The sequence below is a fragment of the Balaenoptera ricei genome, chromosome 12 (genome assembly GCF_028023285.1).
Source record: "Balaenoptera ricei isolate mBalRic1 chromosome 12, mBalRic1.hap2, whole genome shotgun sequence".
Classification (NCBI taxonomy): Eukaryota; Metazoa; Chordata; class Mammalia; order Artiodactyla; family Balaenopteridae; genus Balaenoptera; species Balaenoptera ricei.
The window spans coordinates 83184640-83210756 of record NC_082650.1 but is presented as its reverse complement, the minus strand read 5'-3'; the positions used below and the strand labels follow the sequence as shown (position 1 = coordinate 83210756).

At 39.4% G+C, this 26117-nt stretch overlaps 1 protein-coding gene across 5 annotated transcripts in view; it reads right to left on the bottom strand.

The window, feature by feature from the left end:
* COL12A1 (collagen type XII alpha 1 chain) overlaps positions 1-26117 on the bottom strand; it is a 149657-nt gene that overhangs the window by 93914 nt on the left and 29626 nt on the right. For 4 of the 5 annotated variants that reach the window (XM_059941783.1, XM_059941785.1, XM_059941782.1 and 1 more), the window contains 11 exons: positions 23087-23194; positions 15813-15929; positions 13824-13967; positions 13334-13393; positions 10612-10875; positions 9266-9430; positions 8454-8627; positions 6370-6660; positions 5353-5955; positions 3918-4190; positions 618-890 (listed from right to left, as the gene is read on the bottom strand). In XM_059941783.1, the coding sequence (XP_059797766.1) occupies positions 618-890; positions 3918-4190; positions 5353-5955; positions 6370-6660; positions 8454-8627; positions 9266-9430; positions 10612-10875; positions 13334-13393; positions 13824-13967; positions 15813-15929; positions 23087-23159 (2437 nt within the window). In that variant the 5' untranslated portion in view covers positions 23160-23194. The remainder of the gene's footprint in view (positions 1-617; positions 891-3917; positions 4191-5352; positions 5956-6369; positions 6661-8453; positions 8628-9265; positions 9431-10611; positions 10876-13333; positions 13394-13823; positions 13968-15812; positions 15930-23086; positions 23195-26117) is intronic. The other variant, XM_059941786.1, reaches the window with a different exon arrangement.

Genomic DNA, 26117 nt, shown 5'->3' with positions numbered 1-26117 from the left:
TCATAGATTCTATGCAGGGATTAAATGAGATAATATATGAAAAGCTCTTCGCACAGAACCTGATACAAATAGTTGTTTAATAACTTCATTATTGCTAATATGTAGTTATTATTATTTTTTAAAAACTTTAAAGATAAGGAATAAAATGAAAATTAAGAGTGTCTTAATTTTCCTCAATGAAACCACACATTAAATGTTAATAATTTGCAACTAATATCAGAATCTATCCTAGGAGCCTAACCATTCCATTTAAATAAAAACATGTGAATATTCTTAAATCTTCCTGAAGAAACAATATGTAATCTGTCTCAATGGTACATAACGGTTTGATTTTTAATCCCTAGTCATCCTTCAGTTTATATTAGAATATTTAATAATATTATTTTGAAAGAATATTTGGACCATCTCATAGCATTCAGGTTCTTTTGACACCAATAAATGCTGTCATGAGTAAGTCAAATATTTGAGTAAGTCAAGTCTAATAGGACTACCATCGAAGGTACTCAGATAATTGAGACAAAGTGTTTCATGGCCCACAGCATCTGGATAGTTGTCCGAAGCTTCTCCTACAGTCTAAGATTTCGGTTGTTAACAAATGATGAGCATATTTCCTCTACCTTCTTCAGTGGCTGCATTTCCAGTCAACGGAGAGCCAGATCCTGAGAAGTATTCAGGAATTACAGATACTTCATATTTTGTGTCTGGTGTCAGGTTCTCCAGCGTTCTCCTCCTCTGATTGGCTGGGGTGGTAACCTCTTTGCTTTCTCCACCAGCAACTGGTCTATAGATAATTCGATACCTTAAGACTCTCCCCGGAGCCTGAGTCCAGGTAATTTTAAAGCTATCTGTGGTCTCATCCGTCACCTTTAGGTTTCGAGGTGCTCCTTTTACTGAAATTTAAAAAATAACAAGTTGACTGATTTTATGCGACAAATAAAACACTAGTTTTTGATCACTAAATTACAGCATTTCTCTCAGCAAATCCATGAGCAGTTTTTTGACAAACATCCTGGTTCCTGCATGCATTTAGCCAGATATTAACTAGATTCTGAAAGAGCAAACACTCCGCAATACCCAGAAAGAAAAGAAGTACTGTCAACTTTTTAATCAGATAAAGAGGTATATAACAGTAAACTTTTAATATCATAAATACTCTATGAAATTGTAAATTAATGTTGACATAAAATTCAAAAATAAAAACAATCTGTTTCTTCAAATGTAAGTAACAAGGCTTTCACTCTTACTAGATTTTCTCAGAAAAGTAGGAGAATAATACCTAAAAACCCAGGTCTACCACATTTACCCACTTGAACAAACTCTCTTATCCAATCAGTCCCACAACTCATTTTTTTATCTGCACAGTCATTTGCCGTGAGAATAATTAGACCATACATGTGCTAGACCAAATACATTGTAGGTACCTAATGAATGCTACTTGAATCTAAATCCCGAGGTTAAACTGCAATGTAAGTAACATCCACACACTGACAGTCTTAAATGAAATCTCCGTTACGCCCAAATGAGAACATCATTTGATTTTGTGGTTTAATGACCTTTTTGTTTAAGAAGCAAATTGTTCATATGGACAACACAGTCAGGAAAGATGAACTAAATCTACTGGGGAAGACCACAGTGCAATATATCTGCATGCACCTCACATACAATTAGAAGTTTATCTAAATGTCCAACACACCAATAGACCACTCCAGGGAAAAAGGAGTTGTATATCTCAAGAAAAGAAAGAAATGGCAGGTGGCAGACTTACATCCATGATTCATTCAATATGGCAAGGAAAAAGACTAAATGAGTTAAAACAAAACTGATGGATTTGAATGCTGGCTCTGAAATTTAATTAATGTGTAATTTTGAGTCTCAGATTACCCAACAGTAAAAATGTGACTATCTGTAGGGTTACTGAGGCGGTTAAATGAGACAATCCATGGAAACAATTATCATAGTACCTGACACATGGCAGAAGCTCAATAACTGCTAGTCTAATAAAGGTATTGAATCAGACACTTCCTTATTGACAAAAGAAAATCTAAATCTCAGATTTCAGTACAGACAGCAGAATTGGGAAGGTATTACCAAATTCTATTGTAGTAGCCCAATGACCAAAAACTAGAGTGTAAACGAATATAGTTGGCTCTGTTCAAAAACCCTTTAGACTTCAATTTCTTCTTGAGGCATAGTTCCATCCCCATCCCAAAGTGCTGAAGAAAGAGGGCCAGGCTCATGAAGCCGCAATGTGGGCATTACAGAGAAATCATCAGAAAGTCATAAATATCTAAGTGTGGACTGTTAGGTTATACTATCACAAAAATCATAAGACAAGAAGACATCTTAGGCCATTTAGTTTATCTACTAGCCTTCAGGCAGAAATATACCTAAACCATGCACAAAAGAAAAATCAATCTTACTTGAAAATTTTTTCAGAGAAAAGATTCTCTGGCTTTTATCAGCAAGTAGACCAACATATGCCCTCCCTGTCAGCCAGTACTTCTTTGTAACTAAAATTGCTCACGCTGCTGTTTCAGCCTCTTCTGTACCAAATAAAAATGGAGGAGAATGACTGATATCTCCTGTAATATTCACTGTATACATCAAGAGTAACTGTCTGGTGCTGGCCTTCTAACCAGGTTCATTGGAATCCTTTAAATGTCAAATGTAGAGAAATGTATCAGAAAGTACTCAAATCTATCCAGTGAAGTGGACACATCTAAACAAATATTGCTTAAAATATCTGGTAAACTTTGTACACCCATGTTCTTAGCAGCATTATCCACAATAACTAAAGGGTGGAAGCAACCCAAGTGTCCACCGATGTTGGTACATACAAACAACAGAATATCATTCAGCCATAGAAGAAAGAACATTCTGACACATGCTACAAGCACTGATGAACCCTGAGGACACTAGGCTAAGTGAAATAAGTCAGTCACCAAAGGACAAATACTGTATGATTCCACTCATATGGAAACCTAGAGTCATCAAATTCATAGAAACAGAAAGCAGAATGTTTGTTGCCATGGTCGGGGGGACAGAGGGTAGCAGGAATGGAAAGTTATTGCTTAACAGGTAGAGAGTTTCAGTTTTGCAAGATGAAAAAGTTCTGGAGATGAATGTGGTGATGTTAGCACAACCATTGAATGTGTTAATTGCCACTGAAATGTACACTTGAAATGGTTAAAATGGTCAATTTTATGTTTTACGTATATACAGGTATATTTTACCACAATTTTAAAAAAGAAAAAAATTTTGGTAATATATATTCACCATCAGAAGTTTGGTAGTTTCAGAAGTATCTGAACAAGACACTGTTGGTACATGGGACAGAAAATGCTAGATAAGCAGTATTTCCAGAGTTAGTTCCATAATTATTAACAGTTCTCTATGTCTCAACCTCAAATTCATCACAATAAATCTAGGGTCTTTTACTTAAGAGTTTTTCTCTTTTTAAAAAGATTTATGAGGGCTTCCCTGGTGGCGCAGTGGTTGAGAATCTGCCTGCCAATGCAGGGGACACGGGTTCGAGCCCTGGTCTGGGAAGATCCCACATGCCGCGGAGCAGCTGGGCCCGTGAGCCACAACTACTGAGCCTGCGCGTCTGGAGCCCGTGCTCCGCAACAAGAGAGGCCGTGACAGTGAGAGGCCCGCGCACCGCGATGAAGAGTGGCCCCCGCTTGCCACAACTAGAGAAAGTCCTCGCACAGAAACGAAGACCCAACACAGCCAAAAATAAATAATAAATAATAAATAAATAAATAAAGATCTATGAGTAGCTGTGTTTTAAAGGTACTGAATCTTACGAAGGCATTCACAGTGTTGGACTATAAAGCAGATGGTTATTTCAAATGGTAACTTTGTTCTACAATAAACTGTTAGTTTGGGGAAAACAGTGGAGAACCCTCTCACACCTTCTGCGGTGGTCTCCTCTCCAGCTAAGGGTGTACTGAAGCCATCCTCGTATTCCGCGGTCACGTTGACCAGGTACAGGGTCTCTGGCTTCAAGTTGCTGAGAACGACACTGGTGCTCGAGGCTGGCTCCACCACTGTCACCTCACCATCCCCAGTAGCCTCCTTGTAGGTGATGTGGTATGAAAAAACATTTTCTCCAGCAGGAGACCAACTGGTTTTCAAATTGTAGGAAGTCACCTCAGAAAAACTAAGATCCTTTGGAGGCACATAAGCTGTTAAGGAAAAAAAAAAAAGGACATAGTTAAAATTTTTAAATCTATAAAGCAAAAATGGACCTAATGACTACACACATTTTCAAATGCCTTACATTCATTTGGGAGAGTGGTCATTGAGACCAATGCACTGAGTAAACGTTGCACACAAGACCACTGAGAGAAAGCCTCTCACTCACAGCCCCGCAAAGAGGTCCTGATCATTTGTCTTGACCATTCATAATACTAAGTTATGTGTTTAAATAACCAGTTAAAACTGAATTAGAGTTTTGAGCTTCTTAAGACAAAGCGCTAATGGAATGGTCCTGCCCACAACGGGAATACTTAAACAGTAACAGACCTAAAATGAACCATCAAAATGTTCCCATTCATGCCGGGCAATCAGATATTAACCTTTGGTGGTAGACAGATATTTCAAAGTAATAATTTAACATTTTTTCCTAACAAAAGAATATTTATTAAACTAAATCATAGGAAGGCGCAATGTTTAAGGCACACTCACTATCCTTAGGGGACATACAATCAAATTGGAGAGACAAGAGAGTGTAAAGTTATTAACAAAACAAAGTAGTATATTTGAATGCCAAATGACTACAAGTGATAAGTGTTATAGCCCTAGAACAGTTAAGAAGCTTGATGAAAGAGATGGGACTTTTAATCGAATGTTGAAAAACATAATTTGGACAAATGAAGAAAAAAGGATAGGGAATTCCAGATGTGAGGAAGGATGCCCAAAAATGGTCCAGGAAAGAGAATGCATAAGAAGGATTCAAAGATCCAGGACTATGTTCCAGTCGCCTTTGATTCAAAGCAACTAGCTCCGCATCTAACACATGGTAGACACTCAATTCGTGGTTATTGAATTGGATGCGACAAATGGGTTTGATAAAGCTGGTTCCCCGCCCTGACTGAGGATCTAAGATCAAAAACAGCTCATGACTCTTAGGATAAACAGCTTTTTCACCAATAAATACCTGACCCATACCCAGGAGAAAGGCATATCTCAGAGCTAAATGAGCTAAGTTCAGTAGTTTTCAATAACATAGGAAAGTTACTTTTTCCTATAGATAAAAAGAATTGACAAAGCATATTATCCACAACTTTAGAACCAAAAATGCTTTGTTCATGAAGAGATAACTTTTACTTTACAAAGTCTACTGACCTTTTTTCTTTATAGCTGCCAATTCTTGCTCAATTCTAAGACAGATAGACTGTGTGAGTTCAAAAGATATCCTCTGAAAAGCATCAAAATCTTCCACTGTGAACACATGGGTCTCAGCAGGAGGAGAGGCAATGGCTTCTAATTCTGAGCGAACAGCATCCTTCACACCAACCGCAAAGATTTCAACATCTGAATTCCTTAGTTTTATAGCTGGGTCTCTGAAAGCATCGGAAGATTTTCCATCCGTGATAAGAATCATGACCTTTGGGACGTTGCTTCTTGAACCCTTGCTCGGCACAAATATTTTCTCTCTAACGTAAGTCATTGCTTTCCCAGTGTTGGTAGATCCTCCTCTGTAGGGGAAGGTGTTTATTGCTTCAAGTATATCTTCAACTTTGGTGAATTTTTTCAATGTGAACTCAGTATGAGGATCCCGGCTGTACTGGACAAGACTTATCTGTACCCTATTTGGTGAAATCTCAAAACTTTTTACGAGAACTTCCAAAAAGGCTCTAACTTTAACAAAATTTGCAATCCCAATGCTATAGGAACCATCAACCAAAAACACAATATCGGCTTTTATATCCACACCACGTGAGCATTCTGTAAAAAGAAAGAAAGCCCATTAAAGTTCAACAAATACAAATTAATCAATAAAATATAGATACAGCTGTCCCTCTGCATCCTTGGGGGATAGGTTCCAGGACCTCCTTCCCCACACCAAACTCCAGGGATGCTCAAGTCCATTCTATAAAATGGCACAGGGAAGTAAGCCCTCCAGATCCACGGATTCCGCATCTGCAGATTCAACCAACGTCAGACCACACAGTGGCTGAATCTGTGGATATGGAACCTCACATATGGAAGGTCTATGGTATCCGGTTTTCTTAGTAAGCAGCCTTCTTTAAAAGAAAACTGTTGCAAACATTTTGTTTAAAAGTAAACCTGAACCAGGAAGGCATACTATCAAATGGACCTTCAGGTATTCCAAACTCAGTGATACACCCATTAACTCACCCACTTGAATTTTCACTGGCTGAGTCTTCTCCATTATTGAAACCGGTTCACTGGATGTCAGTCCCTTCATGGCAGAAACGCTGATCTGGTATTCTGTGTCTGCTGAGAGGTCACGAACACTGAGTGTGGTCGTCTGAGGACCCACACTCAGAGCATGCTGTCGGCTTCCTGTGGTCATGGGTGTAAGGAGAACTTTATAGCCAGTCACTGGGCTAGGAGACGGATTCCAACTTAGCTTAACGTATTTTGATGAGACTTCCGTGGCAATCAAATTTGAAGGAGGTTCAACAACTACAAAATAACAAGCAGAAGAGTGATTAAAAACAGTGAGATGCAACCCTATTAGTGAGGTCTTCCTGTTTGCACCTCAATTTTCCTTATTCGAATTAATTGTGAATGCATCAGGAAAAGTTCCCCAATCCCAGTCCCCCACTTCCACCTGTACCCATCAAACCGAAAGAGACTCAGTGCCTGAATTTTAATCAGGGAGATGAGAAGTTTAGGGAAAAAGAAGTCCTTGGAGAAATTAATAATAGGACATCTGATGCCTAATTCATTCTCTGGGACCAAGATTTTCCATTCTGGTTTTGGTATTACACTCATTGCATTTATTCAGGTACCAAAGGAGGCACTTGATGAATATTTGTTAAATTAATGACTTACTCAATGCTTTAGAAAGTTTTTCTCTTTTAATAGTAATATAAGCATAATAATGTAATATTTAAGATACTTTATAATATGCCAAGAAAGATAAAGAATTCAGCAGTTCTTAAATGACAGGTTCTTACCATCTTAAGCAATTGTATTTCCACTTATTCAAGACAAGAAAAAAAGTTCAGCTATGTTCATAATGCCACCAAACAGGGGTGAAACAATGGTTTACAACATGCATATTGACAAGCAAATACTGATAATCTAAAAATGTTCTATCCTTACTCAGTGTAGAACCTAGTCGTGTATTGGGCTGGCCAAAAAGTTCATTCGGGTCTTTCCGTTAACATGTTCCGAACGAACTTTTCAGCCAATCCAATACTTAGCAGATAACAAAGTATTTTAAGCTATTTCAGACCAAATCTTCAAGGTTTTAGATTTGCCAGGGGAATCAGTTTCCCAGAAGATATAGTTCTAAGTTTTTATTATAAGTCAGGCTGCAACAGTGGATGACAAAATATATACAAGGTTACTCACTGTCTTCTCAAAAAGGCAGTCAGATGTGGTCCACACAAACGATGCCTAAAGAAGTGAGAAGCAGTGGGAGGAAAGCAGTGGATGTGCCAACCGGAAGTTTAGGCAAAACTCTGGAGTGATGCGGAGACAGTGCTGGGGGGCAGAAGTCGCAGGCGATCGCCAGCAACAGAGAAAAGGCCCCAAAAAAGACTGCGAACACCTGCAATGCAGCCCACACTCCCTCCAGGGAGAGTTCAAACGGGGGCAGAACAAAACTTTGGCCTAACCTCGCACACACACCCTAGCGAAGGTGAAAAACTTGAATGTTTTAAAAGACTGAGTAAAGAGTGGTTGACCAGGGGAAAGTTGGGCGGGGGTGGATTTTGTAATAAAGCAGAGCAAAAAATCAGACATTAGGCAGTAAAACAAAGAAAGAGATTCAGAGCCCATGAAGTAATAAGAAGGAGTTCTGAGACAAATTAGAGCCAATGAACATTGCCAAAATACTTGGGGTTTGTAGATTAAAGAGTTTATATGATTGAAGATGTAGCTATTTGGAACTTATCTTTAATCAGTTGTGAATTCTTAGGCTAAGAGGCGAACAATTATGGAAACTGTGACTTCTTAATACTCCAAAGGATGCTTATGAAATGTCTTTTCTCTCTCCCATGTATTTAAAAGCAATGACTGATAAAATGGAAGCATTTTCCAAATGTGGGAGGATCAAATTGACTGATCTTTGAAATATTCTTAAGAGCCCTGAAAACGCTATGCAGATTATGGTGATGGAAACTCTTTTCCTCTGCCATTTAATAGAAACAGGATGCTAAACTAAATGTCCCCCTGCCTGTGAAGCCGTAACTGCTCTCAAGTAATGGAAAAGGGGGACACATGGGAACACCCAACAATTCACTCACCTTCTTCTCCACTAACCAATTCACCAAGCTGGTCATCCACACCTGAGCACACCTGGGAGATGATCTCATTCTGAATATCCACAATCGCATCGAAGTTGGCCACGTTGAAAACGTGATTTAGTGAAGGTGTGGAGGCGATTTGTTTGAGTTCTTTTGCATCTGCAGCTTTAATGCCTTAAAAAAAAAAAAAAGGACGAGGATATGGGAAGGGAAATGTGGGAAGTACAGACATTTTCAAGTCCTATTCAGTCATAAACTGGAATTGTTTTGCGTCCTAATGAATGTGCAACTGTTGAAATGACAAAAGCACTTTCCCATTTCACGTAACATGGCCAAAGAGGCAAAAGACTGGTTGGTAAAACAGAGTGGGCTCTCATGCCAACCATGCCATCATTTGTCCCTGCCATCTGTAAAGATAATACGTTTTTCTTCCAGAGTCCTGAATGAGCTGGAACCCTCTGAATTCTTCAAGTGTTACGTAAGAGACGAAACATAAAAAACACTTAATGATAATACAAGGAGGATCTTTATTAGAATCATTGGCCCAGCATTCACTGAAAAGCAGAGTGTTGACAAAGAATGTGAATACCGCCTTACTTAATGCATATGCTAAAGGAGTTACGTGAGAGAAATAGATAAGCAGAACTTCTACTCAAAAATGATTTGGATTAACACTACACTATCAAATGCAGTAAAAACTGCTTTCCTTCCTTGAGAAAGAATCCTTCTTTGAGGAATCAACCCTTCATCTTCCTGGCCATTAAGTATTAAAGTCGTTCTAAAATGAAAATACTTAACCAAACTTGACCTACCCAAAGAGAAAACTTCAACCCCAATACTTCGAAGCTCTCTTGCTGGAATTTCCACTTCGTCCTGGGATTTGCCATCTGTAATAATAATTGCCACTTTGGGAAAGCCAACTCTTGCTCCAGCAGATTCCGTGAAAGTATTTTTAATTAAGTAATCAATGGCTTCCCCTGAAATGAAAAAGAAATATGTTCAGTTCCACGTGACACAATTTTACCAAACTCAAAAGCTATGGGATTCTACTGGGCATATACCCTGAGAAAACCATAATTCAAAAAGAGTCATGTACCAAAATGTTCATTGCAGCTCTATTTACAATAGCCAGGACATGGAAGCAACCTAAGTGTCCATCATCGGATGAATGGATAAAGAAGATGTGGCACATATATACAATGGAATATTACTCAGCCATAAAATGAAACGAAACTGAGTTATTCGTAGTGAGGTGGATGGACCTAGAGTCTGTCATACAGAGTGAAGTAAGTCAGAAAGAGAAAAACAAATACAATATGCTAACACATATATATGGAATCTAAGGGGAAAAAAAAAATGGTCATGAAGAACCTAGTGGCAAGACAGGAGTAAAGACACAGACCTACTAGAGAATGGACTTGAGGATATGGGGAGGGGGAAGGGTAAGATGTGACAAAGTGAGAGAGTGGCATGGACATATATACACTACCAAATGTAAAATAGATAGCTAGTGGGAAGCAACTGCATAGCACAGGGAGATCAGCTCGGTGCTTTGTGACCACCTACAGGGGTGGGATAGGGAGGGTGGGAGGGAGGGAGACGCAAGAGGGAAGAGATATGGGAACATATGTATATGTATAACTGATTCACTTTGTTATAAAGCAGAAACTAACACACCATTGTAAAGCAATTACACTCCAATAAAGATGTTAAAAAAAAAAAAAGCTATGGGATTAATTTCAAAATTATTTAACATATGATAATTTGTGCAATGCATCATTTCTTTCCCAAACAGACATTTCATTTATCTTAAACAATACCACAGGGGCTTCCCTGGTGGTGCAGTGGTTGAGAGTCTGCCTGCCAATGCAGAGGACACGGGTTCGAGCCCTGGTCTGGGAAGATCCCACATGCCACGGAGCAACTGGGCCCGTGAGCCACACCTACTGAGCCTGCGCGTCTGGAGCCTGTGCTCCGCAACAAGAGAGGCCGCGACAGTGAGAGGCCCGCGCACCGCGATGAAGAGTGGCCCCCGCTCACCGCAACTAGAGGAAGCCCTCGCACAGAAATGAAGACCCAACACAGCCAAAAATAAATTAATTAATTAATTAATTTAAAAAAAGAAAAAAACACAATACCACAATTTGTAAAAACATACCTGTCATTGTGTTGCCACCTTTGTATGGGATTTTTTTAATTGCAGCAAGCAGCTCGTCCCGTTGGTAGTACTGATTTAAGTTAAATTCCGTCCTGGTGTCAGAGCTGTACTGAACAACTCCAACCCTTGTCTTCTCTTCCCCAACGTCAAACGCAGACACAAGAGCAGCAATGAAGTCTAAAATGTACTTGAAGTTATTTCTTCCCACACTCCATGAGCCATCCACAAGGAACACTAAATCAGTCCAGGCACTGACAGAGCACTCTGAAATACATGTGATGTAGTTTTTAAATGACACACTAATAAATCTATCTAGCATTAAGGAATACAAACTAACATGGCAAAAAGGTTGGCTCCTAAAATCGTTTTGTTCATTAGAACTTTTCACATTGTTCTTTACCCGCAACTGACATGCACAAAGGAGTGTAAAACTTTACTGGCACATACAGAAGCATTTTCAGTGCCTTCGTGAACATGCATTTCTGCAACTATATGTCTTTAAACTGTTGTATAAGACATTGTGCAAGACGAGATACGTATATGACCTATTCTCCAAGAGCCTGTGACCCAAGTATCGTTGCTATTGATTTGTCTGTTTTTATAACTATATCCTCACTCTTTTCTCCAAGTAAAAACTATATAAAATATCTAGGAGACATACAAAAGAAATGTAAGCAAAGTGTTTTCATTCTTGGTATTCTGAGATCAATAAATACAAAACAATTGCTGTACCATTTAAGCAAATGCGGTAGGGTTGAAGAAAAGAGCAAATCTTTTTTTAACATTCTCCTGCATTTTATAATATAATTGTCTAAAGTTTGCAGCTGGTTAGTCTAGAGGGTTAATGGAGTCTTAACAGAAGTACCAACAAGCATAAATGTGATGCAAAATAGCCATAATACCTTGTCCTAATTATCAATGTATTTAAATTTGACAACTAAAACCTTCTTGTACTAAACAAAACAGGGGGGGAACATTTTCATTCAAAAGTAAAAATATATGTAGTACCCTTAAATCACTAAAAATACAACAATTGGCCTTTATAACCAAACATATTATTCCCTCTCTCTGTGGTCAGGTGGGGAGGGGGAAACAGGTTGGTTTTTATGAAAATCTGTATTCATAAGGCAAAGCTGAGTGAATTTTCTGAAGATATTTTTGTCCCTGCAGTCAGTTGGTAGATAATAAGAGAAGTATTTGGCTAGGAAGAGGAGGAAAGGTCCTGGGAAATTTGCAAGCCACTACAAGTTGCATGCCTAAATAATTTTTGCATACTATTTAATGGGCCAATTCAAGCCTACTGATAGTCAATATTTAGAATAATGCTTTGATTTAGAATAAATATTGATGATTCAGGGAAAATATCTGCATTGTAACTGCATACTATAAACTTCGCTTCAGATGATTAGACCTCAAAAAGAATTATAAACAGTGATCTGGAGGGAAAAATTCAGGATAAAGGGAACTTCATGTTCACAATCTTTTTATTGTTATCCTGAGTCATAAATCCAATTTACAAGGTGGCAAAATTAGAAGTCCAAGAAACCCTTCAAGGCTCCATCCCAGCAAGTCACACAAAGCAGTGTAAGACCAAAAGGGGCTAGAAGCCACAAAACCAGACAATAAAATTGTTTTCATTTGATTACAAATGCATCAACTTATCAGAGACGTCTTACAGAGACTCTGGAAACGGTTACAACTGCACCAACTAAGCCCATGTAAACACCCTAGAAATAAGCATAACATATACAGAGACCTAGAAATACATTTTCATGGCAATGGAATTGCTGAAAACACTGTGAGGGCATCTCCCTTGTGGTCCAGCCTTATAGTTCCCATGTATCCCTGAGCTACCACCTATTTCTATAGTTTGTCTTTGAGAAAGGAGTTAAGTCCAATGATGAGCTTTGTTTTTCACCTACTGCCAAAATCCTGCAGGGGAACCTGGACACACACAAATTTAAAACACTCCCAGTAAAAAGAATATTTAGTACATAGAATGAATGGTTAGAAAGTCAGAACGTAGGTGTTATAACCACTTCGTCATACATTACTATTACATTGCCTGTACTTCTTGTAGATAAAGCTTACAGAAATTAATATATCATTAATCATATAATGTTATAAGTCATAATTCTAGTTATTACTTTAAAATGTATATCTCAGAAAAAAAAATTTTATGTTAGAATAGTTTCAGATTTACAGAAAAGTTACAAAGATAGTACAAAGCATCTGTTCCCTTTTACTTTCTTCTTTTGTGTTAAACAAATATTTTTAGGTGTACCATTTTATTTTATTTTTAGCTGTATTTTTGATTACTTATTTATTCTTAGTGGTTGTTCTTGGAATTGCAGTATGCATCTTCAGTGTATCACAGTATTCTTCAGGTTACTACTGATTTAATTCCAGTAAAATATAGTAACTGCGCTCCAGAATAACTTCATTCTACCTGCCCCCACTTCTTTTTGGCTATTATCATCATATATATTGTATCTATGTATGCTATAAACTCAACAATACAATGTTACAATTACTGCTTTAAACAATCTTACATTTATTAAAGAAATTAAGAAATAAAGTCTTATATTTGCCCACATTAAAAAAAAAAAAAAGAAATTAATATAGGAGTGAGATCAAACTATGCACCTAGTTGGAACACCTCCTTTATATTACATTTATAACTTCTGCAAAGCCAAGCACAAATATTAAGGGAAATGCTTACTTTGTATCTCTGTTTTTCCAGGTTTCTTCTCCCCTGGCTTTATTGGGCCACCTGTTTGAACTGAATCAAAACTTGATTATTACAAAAAGAAATGGACCCATACAAATACTTCCTAAGAAGAAAATAAGTACGTTGTTTTTCAAATGTATGGTCCATTCCCAGCTGGTCAGAGAATACAGCCAAATAAGCATTCTCTAGCAAATAAATTATTTTTAGTGAGATTTTAGATATATTTCAAAATGGATATTAACATTGTTGTCCGGCAAAGCCTAATGTTTTTAACAGTTTTCATTCATAATATTCCTGCTGTTTCCAGAGACCAGGATTATAAAGCAGGAATGAATTACTCACAGCTACTAACATCTAGGATCATTGAAAGAAGAGTTAATATGGATATAAATTAACTCTGCATAATAACAACTTAAATTTGAAAGTTGGAGAAACCTTCTGCAAAATATAAGGTATAAAAGTACTTTATATGTGTGCTTACTTGTTAATTGGCCTATAACTGGTACACTTTCTTCTACTTCATCATATGAAGTGATTGTCACCACATACTCTATTTCAGGTATAAGCTCTGTTAATAAAGTTTCAGTGGTACTAGCTGCAAGGGTAAATTCTTTAGTGGGCCCATCTGCAAACATAGAAAGAAAAACATCAATGCAACAAAACTTTTTTCACATATAACATAACATATACTCAAAATCTGAAGATTCAAAATATACATTTTTTTAGAATACCCAAACGTTATTTTTTACTGCTTTCCAAGACAAACATTTTGAATTCTAGAAATTCAATAAATGAACTGGCATTGCCTTTACTTGTTACAGTCGTATTCCATATTTGTTTGAGGACTCAAGTATTCCTCTAGATTAAAGATATGCCAGAATATCAAACAAAAATCTCTCATTATTTTTGAATATTAATGGTAGATAACAAATTTTTTTACAAATGCGATATAAAGCAGAAAATAATTTAATTTTAAATGATGCATTGGAGGAGAGCACTGAAAGAAATAGAAGGGCTGAAAATCAACTCAAAGACAACAAACCCCATAGGCTAAAAGGAACATCTACTGGGAGACAGCATCCTCTTCTACAGAAGAAGTGCCTCCTCCATACTCCAGCAGGCGATGGGAGCATACTCTAATGGGTAACCATGGTCCTCTGAATTGACTTAACTAGGTATCAAACATTTCAAGGTACAGTGTACTGAGCGTTTCCTTATATATTGACGATTATGTACTTCCTTCTGGATTATGATAATGCTCAATTCAATCAGGAAACACAGTAGTTCTTAGGGACTAAGTGACTTTTAAAATTCTTAAACATATTAAATTTTCATCAAAACATAAATAATCAAAAAAGGTAACGAGTGTAAAAGAACCCTGAGAAATGCTCCAGGTTTACGTGTGGAGCATTGCAGAACCCACCAGGGCCCCCATGGGAAAACAAGACACCAGGGCTCTGCTAGGTTGGATGGTCCCAGTGTCAGTTTTTAAGGTATAGGGGTCAGTCATTTCCAACATCTGGAAACCAGATGAACTCTTTTTCAACTGTTTTTCTGCTTTGGAATAAATGAAATAGTTAACGGCAAATATATTTGGGAAGAAAATATTCAAGGAATAAAAAGTAAATTCTTGATCACTTTTTAAGTTCTTGGATCATATGGGAGAAAAATACAGCTTCCCAATCCCCTGATAAATCAGCATTTAAAATCAGTGGTATTTTTTTAAGGCCATAAGTATGTAAACACAGCTCTGGTGCTAAGTCATGTTGACATCATCTATCGCTTCTGTCAGCCAATACAGACCTCTTCCTACCACTTGGCCATTGCTAGTAAAAATGGTTATTTTCCCATTCCACATTAGAAATAAAAGTTACTTAACAGAAATGGGTTCTCCACACTTGGGCAACATCATGAATACTAAAGAAAACTTTTGAGAACAAGCAAACAAGTTTTCTTCTTTCAAAGACTCTTAGCCTTAGGATCTACAGAATCTATCTAGTAAATCCTTGTCTTCCATCGTGGCAGCTCACCACCATCCCAGAATCTGTGTCCTGAGTACCGAAGTGTGCAGGACACTGGGCAAGGCGTAACAACTCACTTCATCACTTGTCACTTGAAGTGTTGGACAGATTAAGTGATTCAAGAAGAATGTCAAGAAGTGATCATTCTATTTTATAAAATCAAAGATTACCAGCAATATTCTGATCGGGGGAGGGGGGGAGTCTATTTTTATTAACAACAGCTTAGCACAGCAAGCCGAGTTAATAAAGCTAACACTATAAAAATATAATAATGGGTACTGGGCTGGAAATCTGGAGATCTGAGTCCACCAAATATCTTGCGACGTTAGGTAAACCCCTCAGGTTTGCTAAATCCTGGCTTCCTCATAATGAAATGGAAGGAGGGCAAAAGATCAGCTTATATCACCTTTGATGTCTCTGTCCTAAAATCCCAACATCTCAAAACTTACCCGTTGTGGAGTCCACTGTTATTTTGAAACCCACAATTGGATCAGGTGGTCTTGCCCATGACATATGAACAGTATTTTCATCTATAATTTTAAAATTCAAGTCTGAAGGTGGGTCAACTGCAAGAGAGAGAGTTGATATCAGTTACATTTTCCAATGTCACAAAACGGTCACTTTAATTAATAAAGAATTGTGTTGAGCAAAGCTTACTAAAATTGTCTTTGCATAAATTTGTTTCCAACAAATATAAAAGATATCTTGTTGGACAAGAATAAAATTAAAAGCTGACAAGATGTGACACAACATCAGAGAGTATACATATTACAGAAGACAGCACAAAACACTTTGGATTCTTGAGTTGCTAGGTCATCCAAGAATGGCCAGCAAAATCAAGCAAAATAGAAACATATTTGGATACAAGTACATACAGGTACAATGAAATCACATATAATAACCACATATGCAAACAATTCACATAACAATTAAGGAATTTTCGATACATGCTGAGTGCATTTTGAATAAGCATGCCAAATCACAACCTGCTTACAACCACAGAGGTTAAGTGAGAACACTGACATAATACATTTTTTCCATAATGTGGAAAAGAATCAATGATATTTTAGTTCATTCTCTGCATCATTGCCTTGTTATTAATTTTTGTTTGATAATTCTCAATCTGTGGCAGAGATGAAAAATGTATTTTAATAAAAAGGAGGAATCATGGGAAATTTAGCACTGTTATGTCTCACAAGGAAATATACATTTAAATGTATATTTGTATTCATATAGACCAATATTCAAAAATAGTAATAAGGGATGTCAATCGTTTATAAGTATATAAAGAGGGATATACAGATGTTTATAAAACTAACAAACATTCTGCCTGTTTACACCAATTTGCTGTACGTTTGCAAGGTGTAAACCAACACTGTTATTTTCCTTTGCAGCAGGTATACTCCATACTAGAAGTGGCATTTTAAATTAAAATGCCAGTATGGTCCTTTACAAAACAATGGTTAATTATGAAAAGACAACATCAATGTATATTTATGGACATTTATTTACAGAACTTAAAGAAAATAGTGAGGAAGGATCAGCAATCTGAAGTCATGACTGTGCATAAATCTTGGAGAAGTCAATGACAGGAATAATTGAAAAGTACAGAGAGCAATAGTTTGCATACAAAACTGTACAGCATCATGCATGTGTCAATGAAATGTTGACTTGTTTTTAGTTTCCCACAATGAACGAAAGCCTCCATGTACAATAGTCATTACACAAAGACATTCCAGAAATATTTTATAATGATATTCTCTCTGCGGTGTTCATGCCTCATCATGCAGCATTGTACTGACTCACTGTCAGTGCATGGTCGATGCATTAAAAATTATTACTCTTGAAGCAGGTCAACACAAGAAGATGACTTTCCGCCATACTCTTCTTAAAGTGTTTCAGATTGAAAGTATTCCTCGTGAGTCAGAATTTTTGTCTCTGTTTTGAGAGATTACAGTCTCCTTTTAGGTTTTCCTAAAGGTCAATTGAACTATAGCAGTAGCTTTGAGACATGAGTCATAGAATTTAACTGGGGTTAGGGATTTATGTAATATTAATAGCACATTTTAATGGAAATTATACAAATTAAGCAAACATTTGCTTTAATGAACTGCTGCTTCCAACTGTAGGAGATGGCTTTTTATTTTTATCGGATACGCTAGTAATGGCATGAATGTTATTTTCTTACTATCCATACACAGGCAGTGAGATTAGACTATTAATCTACATGCATAGTTTAATTATTCAACATTCTGCTGTCTGTAACCGTTTTGCGAGGTTTACTGGTAGTCATCACTTAGTAGAACAAGCATGCAACAGATGTTAATAGGACAGTAGGTATTAAGAATATCATTATAAAATATTGTTCCAGTAGCAATGGCTCAGGACAAATTTAATGCAAAGGCAGACGCAACTGGCCTGAGCATGCTTTTAAAAAATATCAGTACATGGAAAAACAGTACCACCAACCTTGCAAGGAAATTGACCTGAAGCAGCAGACATTAGGTTAAAACTGCTGAAGGGCAGCAGCAGCCCACCTTGTTGATTTCCAAATGACCAGGATTCCAGAAAAACTGAAAAATTGACTGTTGGGAAAAGTCTTTAACATTTCAGAGGATTTTAAGGTGTTTATAGAAACTCAGATGTGGTACTTGGGGATCAAAAGTAGGAAAGAATGGTCGACCAGCAATGTGTACAACAGAGAGCCCTTTCCACTTTTCTTCTTGCCACTTTTATCACTTGTGAAACCTTTTAGGCTTGCCATTCTGTTTATATATTTTGCTTGTTTGTTTCATGAAAAAAGATAATGAAGCAGGTGTGAGTGCGGACCCCTGTCAACTTGAATCAATGCGAAATGTATTTTCATTAACTTTGAAAATCTTTTATTTTATATAAAAATAATTCACAACTGCCCTTGCATTGTTACAAGCGGCGTCTACGCAGATGCCAGCATATTTCTAAAATGAACAATCTACATAGGGATTATGATTGTAAAGAGTCATAGTTGTGTAGAGTAAGAATCTGAACGAAGACAAATAGAAGTAAAATTATAAATAAATAAGATAGCAATCAGATAGATATTCACAAAACTGAATACTGAGAGTGAAGAAACTACAATTTTAAGTATTCATAACACTAGCAGTTTAAGTTCATATTTATGAATAATGCTTTTTGTTATCAAAAAGCTATGCTAGGAAAGCTGTATTCTGCTAATATCTTCCTTACATAAATTGGCAGGACTTAGGACTTTTTAGGAATAATTATAGCTAGCATTTGCTGAGTGTCTCTTCTGTGACAGGCAGAGAGCTAGTCACTTTATATATCGTCTCCTTCTTTTCTCATGATCACCCAGAAGAGTGGCCTAATTATCCCTGATTCACGGATGAGTCAGTGAAATTCGGAAGGTTTAACACAGCTAATAAGCAGCAAAACTTTGATCCCATAGTCTGACTCCAGAGCATACAGTTTCCTACCATACCGGCTTAAATGTAAAAACTAAGAAATATTTGAGTAGAAGATTAACTTTAGAAACCAATATTGATATGTATTTGCCTATTAAAATATACATAAGTATTTCTCTACTCTATAAAAAACCTTTATTTGATGCCTGGTCAACAATAAATATGTGCTATTTAGACATCTCTAGTTCAGATACAGATAGAATTTGGTATATTAACTTTACAACTTGTTCAAGCAATTTTGAAACCAAAGTATCTATCTTGATATATAATTTTTTTACAAAACATTGTTTTTAATTATGGCACCCAAGAGGAAGACATAATAGTTTACCCAGAGATGGATGGATGGATGGATGGATGGATGGATGGATGGATGGATGGACAGACAGGTGGGAGGAGATAAGTCTAGTAAGATTTGGCAAGTGTATAAAATGTATTAAAGGTAAAGGAAAAGTGAGAACACACTACGAAAATATCATCTTGATGAACTAGTAAGACCTTTAGTCTAATCTCTGTGATAGCAACACTGAGAAGGGTACTACCTTAATGGCAGAAACCTTGAGAAGTGCACAAAGTGTGGTTTTACTATATTCAGTATGCATTAATTTATATTTTCCGTCCAAAGCTAGTATAAATTTAATGATCTCTGCCATGATACAGATACTCATTTCGTCTGTGTTTATAAGATACCAAAAATAAGCAGTTGAAAAGTTCATATTTTAGACAAGTAATAAATTATTCTGTACAGATTACAAAATGCATCCTTTCATGAAACTGACTGGGTTGACCCGTTTTCAAGCAAGAAAGCAGCACAGTGTGGGCAAACTAGCACGAAACCAGGACTAGAAGACCTGGGTCTTGTCTATGCCTTGTCCCTAGGCAATCAGGTTAGTTGACTGAGTTATTCAGCTTCTCTGGTCCTCATTTTCTCATTTGGAAAATGAGAGAATTAGAATAGATGATCTAATAAGTTCCCGTCGAGTTTGAAATTTCTGTTAGAACATAAGTTAGACACAGGATTATAGAAATATACATTAATTAGCCTCTTAACTAGACGTAAGATAATTAAAGCTTATGACTTCAACTCACTGATGAATTAAAAATATCCAGTCACTCATTATATATTATGAACTACAAATCAGACTTACTAAAATTACAACTCTGTTTTTTACAAAACATATGTTCATCTCAAATTCTAGATTAACTAGAAAGGTGTCTAATTCTCAGGGAACACTGGCCATTAACCTTTAAATGCAAAGTGTTGAACTTTCTAAATGGCAATTTACATATTATATGATACAGGAACCAAAAATAAGTCACACATTCTAGATCTTACAGAGCACTGGCCAGGTTATAAGGTTAATAAAGTCTATGCTGTAGCTAAAAATTACAAATATTAAAAGCAAAAAAAAAATCATTTTCACTCTTATTTCTATGGAACAAATACTGTATTATGAAAAATAAAGTTCCTTGTATAAGTAGGTAGAAGAAAACAACATGACAAAGGTGGTACCCCTATAAAAAAGGAGCAATGCAAAAAGTGAATGCCAAAACCTTTTAATTAAAGGTACTGAGCTTCAACATATAAAAAAAAGTAAGTAGAAATTGACTGGAAAATAGTATGAATACAAGAGTACAAGTATGAGTTGCAAAAGGGAAAGAAAAGTAGCAATGGCACTTTTTTTTTTTTAATGTACTCTTTTTTTTTTAACATCTTTATTGGAGTATAATTGCTTTACAATGGTGTGTTAGTTTCTGCTTTATAAGAAAGTGAATCAGCTATACATATACATACATCCCCATATCTCCTCCCTCCTGCGTCTCCCTCCCACTCTCCGCGATGGCTACTTTTGAACTAAAATCAAAATAACATATCAAGAAGCAGGGCTGCGAGTTGAATTTTTGAAATGTGCCATCAGAAATACTTCAGAGAAATTCTGTTTGCAGCCCATTGTCCCCAGAAGGGCCTTGGCCACAAACTTTGTTAGCCCTTCCCAGGCTCCTGGGGCCACTTAGTAATTAACACCCGAGCTTTGCTGTCCAGTACTGGAGCCACGAGCCCCACGTGGCTGTCAAGTGCTTGAAATGTGGCCAGTCCAGATGAAATGCGCTGCAAGCATAACCTACATACCCCATTTCAGACTTAGTTACAAAGAATGCAAAATATCTTACTAATAATTTTTATATTGATTACATGTTAAAATGGTAATATTATGGATATATTAGGTTAAGTGAAATATGTTATAAAGATTCATTTCTCCTGCTTCTTTTTCCTTTTTTAATGTCACAACCAGAAGATTTTAAGTTACAAATGTAGCTTGCATTTGTGGCTCACAATCTATTTCTATTTGACAGGGCCAAACTAGAATAAGGCCCCCTCCAAATAATACATCTTACAAAAAGATCATTATTAAACGCTGGCCTAAGGGGGTGAGAGACAAGAAGAGAAACAGCTTAAGAAAGCAAAAGAAAGAGCTGTATGATGTGGAAATAAATACAAATCTAAAAGATAAATTATGAGAAATACGGAAACAATCAGTAATGTAGAGAGTAAAATGTTCTTTTCAACTGCACTTTGCTAACCAGCCATTATCCAATTCAGAACTGATTTTTTCCATTTACATCATTTCCAACCCAATTCTGGTCCTAAGAATTCTCAACCCTTTCTGCTTTTCAAATAACTATTTTCTTAATGAGCAATAAATATGCCACTTTAGTGAATTATCTAAAAATATCTTCAGTAGGGCTTCCAGAAGGTCCTCAAGTGAAATTCCTTCCTAACAACGACATAGAAAGGAACATTAAAGGCAATCTCATCTGAATATTACTTCACAGAGGCCACTCTGAAAAGCCTCTACATTCATAAAGTATTAATCAGATAAGAAGAGCCAGCAAGTTTCCCTCACTTTTCTGAACAAGCTGTACATTTTGAAGACTCTCTGCTTTGCCCAGTCTTAGTTTTTTGTATCTGCAGTCTCGAACTAGAGAATCAAACACAATAGAAAAGTTTTTGAAAATCTCAGTGTGGTCATGAAACAGCTCTACTTCCCCACAGCCTCTAAGAAACACAAACCCCCCTACCTTACCCCCCTTCCACACTGACCCACACAGAAGTATTGCTCTTCTCCCTTAATTTCATCGGGGGCATTTCTGCATTGGAAAAAAAGTATACATTTTTAAGATGTCTTTTATGGTATTACCCCATTTACCTTGCAGAACAATAAATCTAGTTTATCAGGTCTCCAACGATAACTGAGAGGACACAGAAGCCCCTCTTGGGTCAATATACAGAAAGGGCTTGTTCCGCGAATGCTGAGAAAGGAAGGCATCAAGTGCACACCGCAGCAAGCCTAAAACAAGGTTAATTAAAACTCTTAGCAGAAGTCTTTCGTTTCCCAAGGGCTGGAGCGTACTGAGCCGTTTTGCAGACCCTGAGGCCCCGAGACCCATCTCCGAGCCTCTGACCGACTCCGCACTCAGGTCTGGAGCTGAGGGAAGGAGGGAGGGGTAGGCGGTGCCCGGCTTGCCAGGCGCCCGCTAGCTTCCTAGCTTGAGAACCTTGGCCCGGACCCAACCTGTTCGCGTGGGGCTGGGCCTGGGCTTGGGCCACGGGTCTCGTGGCCCAGCGAACCAGACAGAGACAGCGGCGACCTCGGGCGGCGAGAACACACGCCGCGTCCCGGATCCCTGCTGGCGCGCCAGCCCCGGGGCGGTTGGGCTGCTACCTCATTTGCCTGCACCGCCCGCCTGGCCGACTGGACTCCCCACAAAACACACGGAGGCGCGGAGCCGGCGCTGTTGGAGTCCTTTATTGCGTGCTGTCACCGAGGTCGCCGTGCCGAGCCAGGCGCTAACCAGCCACGCGCACGGGCGAGCGCGCCCGCGCTCCGGGGCTCCCGGGGACCCCCCCGGAGGTGTTCGTTCCGCAGCGCTGGGTGCAGCCGTCGCCCCCTCCCGGACGGCTGGTCCTCCCGGAAGGCGGCCGTGTCGGTGGCAGTGCGGACAGCACACCGCAGAGACCAGAGCGAGGAGGGCACACAGCACTGTACGGAACGGCTGAAGCAGAATACGAAAGAGCGGGACCTGAGAGCTGGGAGGTGGACAGACCTCAGAGAAGGGGGCGTTTCTCCGAAGGAGAGAAACCCCGGGAGAAAACACGAAGCGCAGGGAGAAACAGAGCAAGCAACAGAGACAAGAAAGATCTGCTTCCTTCCTTTCTAGACTTCTGCATGGTCACGGGGGAGAAGGAGGGAAGAGCCTTTTACCTTCTGCCTCAATGGAAGACAGGAGCAGGGCCGCGCCCAGGGCGGCGAGCGCTGGGGGAAGCCTGGTCCGCATGCTCGGCCTCGGGGCTCACAGCCGCATGAAGGGATCTGCGGGAGGAAGCAGTGACGGCATCAGAACCGGGTCCGGGCAGGCCGGGGGCCAGGTTAGAACTGGAGCCTGGACCCGGGCCAGGACCCGACCAGATCTGCCGTAATGACCATAGGGCCCAGACCAGCATATAATGGGCCTATTGTGAAGCAGTGTAAGTCAAGTTCATCTGCAGCAGTTTAATCACGGCACTAAGAGGGAGTTCAAGTTTAAAGACGGTCCTGTTTTCCTGGAGGCTGGTCCTGCTTAACATCCGGGGTGAAGGCCTTACCACGCCCCACATAACTCCATCCCCCTGGCTGATGGCTAATTCAGAGGTCATCTTTTCCCTGACTCAACCAAATGCCTCTTCCAGCTGGGGTTTTTATTTGGCCAGCCGTTTTATCCTAGCTGCTGAACTCTTTAGGTAACGGTACTTTAGTGGTCTCAGGGTAATTTGTAAAAGTATAATAAACCTCTTTTACTCTCTTTTTGCTTCATTTTGTTCTGCCTACAAATATGCAGCTCTTGAAGGTCTGACATGGATTATACAGAAATATGTACAGACCAAGAGAAACTTGACCCCCCTGCTAGCTATGTTGTCTTCACAGCTGATAAATCTTTTACTCAGGATGAGGAAAAAAAAAAAACAACTCTAAAATACATAATAAAAAGGGAAAGGCAATAGAAGAAAGCAAAGCACTCTTTCCTGTTTTCCCAAGACATTTTTTAATAAAATTCTCAGTAATAATTAATCTTCTCATTTAACTGTTCATTTGTTCCAGAAGATTACAGGTTTATATGCTCAGGAGGAGAATACATTCTACACTGATTTTTCCTGATTCTGTAACTAGGTTATTAATTCTTTAAAGACAAATAGTCTTATTCGTCTTTTGTGGTTCCCGGCACACAGTAGGTGCCTAACCCCTGTCAGTAGAAGGAAATCTTCCAAAATATTCTAAGGTCCAATTCAGAGACAAAAGCTACTAGCAACGAACTTAAAAGTGGGAGGCTGCCAGAAGCAAAACATAAAAAGAGAATCGATTCTGAGGTACATAAATGATTGTAAGGCAACACACCAGACCTCGTGAAAAACGAAGTCATGCTTGGGAATCCAAAAATGAGCCAAAGGTCGAGCCCTCTTTGAGAAAAGAAACTGACAACCTCCAACCATGTCTTTCCAAATTATTGGCACAATGTATCAGGGCAGGGCAGCTTTCCTGGGCCTGAGTGTAAATTGCATTTTAAATGTCTGATGAACAGGCGTGCCAAATTGCCCGGAGCACCTTTTTATGAAGCCAAGATTAAACTTTTGTCGCTGCTCTGGGGATCCAAGAACTCTAGTTGTTTCTTTCTTCCCAATTAACAACTGTTTGACATTTCTAACCCTTTTCTACATCAGTGAAAAGCAAGAGGTGGGACTGGCCCATTGTCCCGTCATCTGGCCTTAACTTTAATAATTTCCAACTCAGTTGGCAGTCATGCTCGAGAAAAGTTAACGGCTGACAGTCGACCCACCGAAAAACCGTGTGCCGCTTTTTTTTTTTTTTTTTTTAACCTCTGTACTAGCTACAAAAACCTGAGTAGTGGAAGGGCTATCGCCTGGGTCTAGAGCGCCACCTATCGGCTACCTGACTCAGCGGCACAAGGAACCGTGTCTCGGGGTTATCTGAACATAGAATCAGTTCAGCCAGGCCAGCCAGGCATTCCATCCATATGGTAAAAAAAAAAAAAAAAAAAAAAGTTTTCTCTCCTTTTGGCCAAAATATTTATATGAATGTTTAGCAGCACTTCATTGAGCACGCTCAGACATAAAATCTGAAAGCGGCCGCCCCTACGTGGCAGCGAGGATTCCCTCACTTCACCCTCATGAATGAATATGAGTCAATTGCGGGGGTGGGGAAAGGGGTAGGAGTCTTACGGGATTCATCTCCTCCTGCCAACTCGTCCCCTCCCCCCTCCCCGCTGGAAAAGGCCAATTCCTTTAACTCCCTTGTCAAGTTAAAAAAGGAAATTACACCCTCACCCCTACCCCGCGGGGTGCCTCCAGATCGCCTGCGCGTCACCCACGGCGACCTTGACATTCGTTACCCAAGGACCGAGCTTAGCGCTCATTTCCTTTCTTGCCCCGTCCCTCCCCGGCGTTCCAGCACACTTCAGCGTTCCACCACGTAATCCGGGGTGAGCTGGGGGGGAAAGGGGTCCCGGAAAGCCCCGAAAGGACCACCGGCGGGTCCCTGCGGGTGCCTGATTTGGTGTACCTCTTCTGCTCCCTGGCTAACAGCCCCCGCTCCGTAAATAACTCTCTGATCCCTACCCTCTTTGGATGTGGGATGGAAACTCCCCCCCCCAGAGGTTCCACGACCCTGAGTAGGGCGTCCACCTATGCACTGAGGGGGGAGGGAGCCGTCTCCAGAAGCTGGATAAAGTCGGCCTAGGCTGAGTCCCCCAGAGCTGAACTGACCCACCATGTGGGATGCTTTGAAAAGCAGAGGAAGGAGGCAGATCACTCGCCCGGGAGTCTGTCTCCGGATGCCACACGCACCGACGCAGCCTCGACGAGGGGCAGAGCCCTCCGCCGGCCCTGCAAAGAACTCCGCACCGTGCATCGCTGAAACACCTTCCCCGCGCGCGTGCGGCCCCGCGGCAGCCGCGAGGCCCTGGGGGACCCCAGGCGCCGGCGCGCCCTGCGTCAATTTTCAGCGAAGCCTCTACAGACGAAATCCCTCCACACTCTGGGACATCGAACGGGGTGCTTTACGCGCGCACAGCCTCCCTGCATCAGCTCTTCAGAAAACCCACAATTCTCTCCCCCTCAATGACTCAAACGAATCACAAAAAGCTCAGAATACCCGGCAGATCTCAGGCACAAGACCAAACGGTCCCCGCTCGGGCTCCCTAATGGCTTAGAAGCGAGCAAGGAAGAGGCTAGAAGCAAGTCTC